The 7,632-nt window shown below is 36.0% G+C and overlaps 1 protein-coding gene across 1 annotated transcript; it reads right to left on the reverse strand.

Moving 5' to 3' along the window:
* Positions 1–4,235: 4,235 nt before the first annotated feature.
* On the reverse strand, positions 4,236–5,457 carry LOC149543926 (uncharacterized). The gene is made up of 2 exons (XM_089798566.1): positions 4,878–5,457; positions 4,236–4,676 (listed from the first exon to the last, which is right to left on the reverse strand). Exon 1 carries the CDS (start codon positions 5,336–5,338, stop codon positions 4,997–4,999), a length of 342 nt encoding a protein of 113 aa, XP_089654692.1. The 5' UTR covers positions 5,339–5,457; the 3' UTR covers positions 4,236–4,676; positions 4,878–4,996.
* Between the last annotated feature and the right edge of the window lie 2,175 nt (positions 5,458–7,632).

Consider the following 7,632-nt stretch of genomic DNA (forward strand, 5'->3'; position numbering starts at 1 on the left):
TGGCTCATATCTGTGGAGACCCATTTAGCTGCTGCAAAGATTTCTGAATGTACTGGTAGTGGATGTCATTGATTCATTCTAACTGTGTACAGAGCTTGTTCCTGAGACAACAACATGCTGAGTTATGTCTCTGAGTGTCACTGGTTTGGCATTTCACTTCCAACAGCCTGAACTGAAATTTGAAGGGTCAGAGGCTGACTGTTAATTGTTCCATTTTGTTAATTTGGTCTGATATAAGAATTTCAAATTATGCAGCAATGAAGAACAGAGATTCCTTACATATGTGATTTTAAATGCTATGGATTTTTTTTTGTAAGAACCCCCTGTGGTTCTAACTCTGACAAACACCAAATTGCTACTCACTCCTGATGTTTGACTTTCTATTGAACACTTCGCATGCAAGTTCAGATACCACTGTGATGTCCCTTGGTGAATCTGACCCTATTTTACTTAATTGCGCTCCAAGGAGTATTGTCAAACCTTTGTCTATCAGCCTTTCAATTTGCTACTCAACTGATCTATTGTGTATTTTTGCATGTTTTGATGATTGAAAAGAATTCAACGAAGTAATCTAAGAACTGAAATGAAGGGCATGCAATGCTACAGCTAGATGCAAACTTTCAATGAATATATACATATGACTGTAGTACATGAGTAATGCTCCTACAGCTTAGTGGACATTATTACAAACACTTGGAACGTTAACTCCAAACTTCCTTTAACTAGGAGATACAAGTAATAACCTACAGCAGTTTGTCATTGAGACAGACAGTTGGAATGCAATTTCTAACTTCATTTAAGTTTGAAAACTATGATTTGCTGATATGAAATAACTGATTACAACTATGATTGCAATGATGAAACTACTAACTGCTTATTTAAATTTCAAATAAGCTCATACAGATGCCCTAATGGCTGATATGTATTTCCACACTTATGCTTCAGAGTTGCAATGTAAATACTTGCATATATGAAGAATAAAACCTGGTATGAACTGCAGCTTTGAATATGGTTATAACTGCAAATTCTAGAACTGTGAATCGGCAATCAAAGTCACATAAATATATTAGGATTAAAGAGACATAAATAACAACTACATGCAAATATAACCAATATCAGATAATAATAAATCGCACAAAAGAGAATACAAGACACAAAGATTTAACATGATTCACCCAATCCCTAGGCTATGTCCACCAAACAACAAGTCCAATATTCTTCTTATCTAGTGATTACAACTTGATTACAATCCACAATCCCTTACAGCTCAATACTGCCACAAGAAGCTAGAATCTCATCATGCGTTATGAAATCCCTTACCTTAAGCCATTTTATACAGGTTTTTTGTTGCTTACAAATTAGAGCTAGAATAAGCTGACTACTAGAAAAATATATAACTTTCAATGCCTTTTAAAATAGTAAATTCTTTTTTGGCTTCGGGGGCACTCCCCTCTACCCTGCCCTATATCTCAACAGGGAGTGCGCTTAGGGCCACTGACCACAGGACCCCACAAGCCTTGTAGTAAAATGGGGGGGACCACGCCGAATAAAGAGGGGAAAAATTAACCTCCGAGTCTGACCAGGCTCCACATCACAACAAAATATTTTCCTACAAGTTTACAATTCGCACTTGGCAAACTTTAACCATTGTTTGATATAAACTCCATGTGCCAAAAGGAAGGTACTGTAGCAACAACCGTTGCGTCACTTTTAACAGGTACTGTAGCAGCTATTAAATAGTTAAATCTGATGTAGAATGGCTGCTAAGAATGAGCCTCCAGCTCTGCTGTAGATATACCTTCTAATCCTTCACACCCTAGATGAAATTCTTCACTTTAAACACAAATAGAATTCCTAAATGAAGCTCATTCTTCACTTCAAGCACAAATAAAACTCTTGAATGAAGCTCAATTGAATGTCAAATTCACTGGATATTCCACCAACTCAAATGGTTGCAACTCTGAGAATTATCAATCAATTCTCCAAGTTCTTGAATTTTGAAACCATTGCTTCCAAACTCAACACACAAAAAGACAAATTCTCAAATGCACAATTTCCTTCATTGGTTTTTTATAATAATTCCTCCCCAAATCTTCACTCACAAGTCTCTTTAATGAATATGACATTTGTGTTTGTTGACATATACTATATCATTAATAAAGCACACCTTTAATCAACAAATATTAATTACTCATTATCCTTCACATGGCCTCCATCTTATTATAAAGTCGATTTATAACTTTATAATATAACTTAAATGATTAAACATCATTAAGGCCATTATAAAATTAATATCTCATTATATACTCATTATTTTGATTAAGCGCCTGAACCAAAGAGTCAACCACTGCATCCTTTGTCCGTATGACTTCCTTATAAAGATCGAAAAAGGGCCCTTCTCAATCAATCGTTGGCTTACTATAAATAGTATGGCAAACAGAGCCCTAAAAATTCAAAATACCAAACAAAAGCCAAAACTAGAAACCACAGGACTTTAGAGACAATAAAAGCCTCATAAGACCCTCTATCCCAACTCATCAGCCTACAAGGGAGAGAAAAATAGCCTAATCCTCCAAAATCTGTCTCTGCTAAAAAGGGAATATTACATTTTTTTTTATGTTATACAACACAATATACCTCCATGTCATGTAATGATAAATATGTATGATCAGCAGTCATGAAACTCAATGCATAACTATCTTGCATGCAAACTGTTTGACAAAATTACACACAGCGAGTGGAAAAGATACCCAAAAAGAGAAAACTAAAAGTACCAAACTAGGTAGGACTTTACAAAACACCTGAAGGGATGGTGACATGGGCTTGAGGGGTGGAGATGCATCCCTGTGTAACACACAAAAGTATAATACATTATTCAATGGTATTGGTAGAAAAAGCAAAGGAAAGAAAATTGTGAAGTGAACCCACCTTAGCTACTCTAGATTAAGCTTGACAAGGTTAATCAAACCTAGCAACTGCTACAACTGGTGGAATTACTAGAGATAGCAATGGTCTTACTATAGATATTTACTAGGACTTTTTTAGAGATACTCAGATATGACAAACAGCCAAGATAAAGGGGTAAGCAGCTCTAGGAATGACACCGATTGCAAAAGGGCAAGGTTTGAGGAAATGAGCAATAAACGGGGATTCAATGATTCTAATAAATGCAATAAAAAAAATAGACGCCTTTGGTTGGTAATTAAACTAATCATCAAGTAAATTCATCTGCCGAAGCAGTAGTTAAAGTTGTAGCTATTCATCACATAAAAAGAAATGGTGATGGGTTCAGAAATCAATTGGACAATAAAGGGACTTAATGGAATAACTCATCAGATTCGGTGGCTTTTCTATCACAAATTCCTAAAATTAGCCACTTTACCTAGGTTGCATGGGTATACGTACCCAAGTACGAGGTAAACTTACCCCAAGTACCGGGTACTCAGTGAAGAGTATCGTAGCTATGGACCTTGATTAAGATTTCTGATTTTTTTCCAGTTCCTTGTTTGCGTATCAGCATGTTGTTTATCAAGCTTAATTGAATACATAATCAGTTTGAAACTTTGTTTGAATACTGATTAACAGTAAATTTTATCACTGTTCAAGTCAGAAGTTTATCATTTGCAATATATCATTGCTATATGATTTATGATCTTCTTGTTCATTTTTAAAGTTTGTCTTCTCTGTTATGCATCTAAACATTTATCATATATTATTATTACAAACATATAGCAAATCTGAAACTGAAATCAATACATTACATTTGCAAATTTTATTACTGTTTATTCTAAAAATCATTGTCATGACTCATAATTTCAGACTTTCTATAAATATTAATTTATAATGAAAAAAAATTTGACATGCCCAACTACCCCGGTTCCCTATTTTGAAAAATAGCTATACCCGTACTCACACTGTTACCATACTCGCAAGGGTACCCTAAGTACCCAAGTACCCCATCCCCGTGCAACCTTGCACTTCACCCTTTTAGGTTGAGAAGGAACCGCCAAACAAGAAAAACATGAAAAGTGATGGAATGACACTGGTTAGAAGGCACTGGTTTGTAATTATACAGACAGCTTTTGGCTTGCAGTCTGCTAGTACCTGTTCTGTTTTGTGGATTCTCATAGACTAAGTCTTAGCAGTCCCTAGATTTAGATGGCAACCTATTTGTGCAGTTCCGTGGTTTCCGTTATTTGCAGTAGGGAATTTACAATCTGCCAAGTTGGCATCTATTTGGCAAAAAAAACTAGCATTATATTATGTCCAATCGAAAGATAATGAACAAAGTTTCCAATATTTCTGTCAACAAACCCTAATTAATTGCACGCAGCAGTGGCCATTCAAGAAGAAAATTGGACCGGATATGAGTTTTATTAGTATCACAGTAATCTAACCAGATGGAGCTAAATAGTTGCCAACAAATTATCATGCTTTGATAAAATGGTCGATGGCGGCAGCAAGGTTCGAAGCCTCGGGGACAGGCTGAGGATCTTCCGCAATGGCAAATCCATTCGTGTGAAAATAATGCTCCACCTATTCCGAAACAATCACCTCGACGCTCTGCCCCGCATTTATCATTTCCTAGTAGAACGTCATCTGTGTGTCTCGCATCAAATCTCCGTACGCACTGGCAGCTTTGAGTCACTTGATCCAATTTTGAGTCGTGTGATCATCTAGTGGCATGTTATTGAGGCGCCCAATACAAGGGAGTTAGCGAAAAAAAAAGAGCGTAAAGAAATTCTACCATTCAATTGCACCTTACTGCGCCTGAGTGAATTAAAATTTATCTCAATTGTACCAAATTCACCTTCACCGGTGCCCTTAATACATAAATAAACAAAGAAAAGCACAGGCTGTGATTTGTCAAAAAAAACCTGACCATGTCTACAATTGAAATAGCCAATTGGTTAAGGCCCAGCAGATCTAAAACCGATTTGAATGGTAACAATCAGCAAATGGGTGCATCATAAAAGCACCGCGAATTCCGTGGACATCAGACAATCATAGGCCCGTGTAAAGGAATCCCCTCATTGGTTTGTTTAGCCCCCTTGGGGTTGAAGAAATGCAAGAGGAGTGCAGCAAGTAGAACCCCTGCTCCATCAGCAATAGCATCTTTGAAGGAAGCACCAGCAGAAGGCCATATGCCCATTTCATCTCCGGCTTCTTTGGCAGCCCCGGCCGTAAGAGCTAGAATGCATCCCACCGAAACAGCCCATCTGTGCAAGATTTTAGTGGGATTGAGGGTGAATCTTATTGTGAATGTGGAGACAGTGGCAATAAGAAAACACATCAGAAAGTGAAGGAGCTTGTCCTCTGCAACCCAATCATCTGCCATGCGCGGGAATCTGCACCATCTTCTTTTGATATATCCCTGCGAGACAGGTGGGGATGGCTTCACACAGTTGCACACGGGAGATTTAGGAAGATAAATTGAGTGAGGTTGATAGTTTTGGAAAAATCTTATATTGATAATCTTTAAAATAAAAATAAATAAATCGATGATTGTTTCCTTTAATAATGTTGTTAAAATTAAAAAACCTATACGATTGAGAGAGGACATAAGGCTCTGTTTGGTTGGGAAGATGAATTTTTCTCATAGTCAGGTTATTGATAACCGAGGTTTTCAAAAACCTGGTTATGTATTTTAGGAAGATAGTTGGACCGTTTGGTTGACATAGAAGATGAATTTTCAAATCCATATTCTGCATTTGGTTGCCAATTTAGAAATTGGAATTGGAACAGAATATGACTGGGAATATCTTTTTCTTGCGTTTGGTTGTTCATTTTCGAATTGGAATTGAAATTTGATGTAAATTTTTTTAATCTTATTTAATTAGTGAAACACAAGAATTATAATGAGTAAAGTATTAATATTTATGATTTAATTTATTTATAATTAGACTACATTATTATTATTTTTTATTCTTGAATATTCACAGTTTTATTTTGTTAGTCAAGAATAAATTAAATGATTATTATTTTTTATTTTAATTCTATTTATTATCAAAGAAAAGTAAAAATTAATCATACTTGCAATCATTTGTACAAAGTTATTTTTTATCCCATTGTTGGAAATTGTGATCATATATATTATATATTTTTGAAAAATTATGTAAGACAAATTTATCATCGAATTGAATTTATTGTCAAGTTCTTCTGAACTTCATAATTGTCGAACTCGAACTGAAACTTGAACCTTGTGACTTAGCCGCTAAATATGTGTGTTTGTGTCCTCCCTCTATCCCTCCATGTGTTTGTGTTCATCCACGTGATTTGGCAGAAGGATTGGACACAATAAATGTTGTTTATGCAGATGAATTATTGCCTACACTATATGAGAATTCTTGCATCTCTTAGGACTAGTTGCCGACACAGAGAGGGATTGTGAGATGTGTTGTGGCTCTTGGTCGATATCTTCAGAATCCATTGGCCATGGTTGCAACATTATATAGTCTTGGCAAAGAAATATTATCATTGAAGCTTCATTCACTGGAACATTTCCTTACTCCAAATGAAAAGTATGAAGCTGTTGAGCAGGTAATAGTTACAACAACCAACTGTAGAGGCTATGAAGCGACTTGTCTTTATAAATGCTATTGGTTTTTTTAAGGGTTAGAGGGAATGGACAAGCAGCATCCGAAAACCATGTTATGGATCCATTGGATGATACTAGAATTCATCCAAAGTCATATGAATTTGCCAAGAAAATGGCTAAGGACATATATTGTGAAGAAGTTGGACATGATATAGATGATATGGATGAGGAAACACAAGAAATGGTTGTTGAGCATGTCAAAAAATATCATGATCTGTTAAATGCCCTTGATATTGATGAATATGCTAGAAGTGTGGAGCAACAAACATCCAATAAAAAGCAGGAAACCCTTGCTGACATAAAGAGTGAATTGTTACATGGATTTCAGGATTTGAGATTGCCATATAAAGAGCCATCCCAGGATGAGGAATTTTATCTGCTAACTAGAGAAAATGAAGAGACCCTGTTAATGAGAAAAATTGTCCCCGCAGAGTCCAAAATCATCGTATAATTTGTGATCTGGAATCAAGCTTGACAGGAATAATATTGAAAGAGGAGCTTTCTGATGATCTAGATATAGATCCTATAGAAAAAATTGCAGAAGGCAGCATCCTTACCTGTTGGGTGAAAACTATGACAAAAGTGAAGTACCTAGTTGAGTTAACTTGCAAAGAGAGTTCACTGAAGAATGATAACTATCAGGGTGAACAGGATAAGGATAAGGAGGTTAAGGATCCATATTTTGCGGAAGAGGATTCCATTTCACGAAGTGAACAAGAGAATGAAACCATTAAATTCCTAACAGATAAAGAGCCAAGGGAGAGTATTATCCGTCCAAGCTTGAAAGGGCCTACTCACTTGATTCTAACACTGAACATTTTCAATGGAGTTTATGCACACAAGGATATTGTGGAGGGAGGAAAAGACCAAAAGGATTTTGTTAGCTATCTTCGACTTGGAAAATACTTTCAATTGGGGAGGAGACATTTGAAGATCTTGATGAGGTCATAGACAGATATATATTCAAGAGAGGATAAGATATTTCGGTATTTTGTTCTATGGTTTGGTGAGTCATAAAACATACATCAAGAGAC

The sequence above is a fragment of the Cupressus sempervirens genome, chromosome 8 (assembly GCF_028749045.1).
Source record: "Cupressus sempervirens isolate cs-2001-9-10 chromosome 8, ASM2874904v1, whole genome shotgun sequence".
In the NCBI taxonomy this organism is placed as follows: domain Eukaryota; kingdom Viridiplantae; phylum Streptophyta; class Pinopsida; order Cupressales; family Cupressaceae; genus Cupressus; species Cupressus sempervirens.

Excerpts from the sequence above, each read along its gene's own strand:
- LOC149543926 (XM_089798566.1), bottom strand. The coding sequence starts at position 5,338 with ATGGCAGATGATTGGGTTGCAGAGGACAAGCTCCTTCACTTTCTGATG.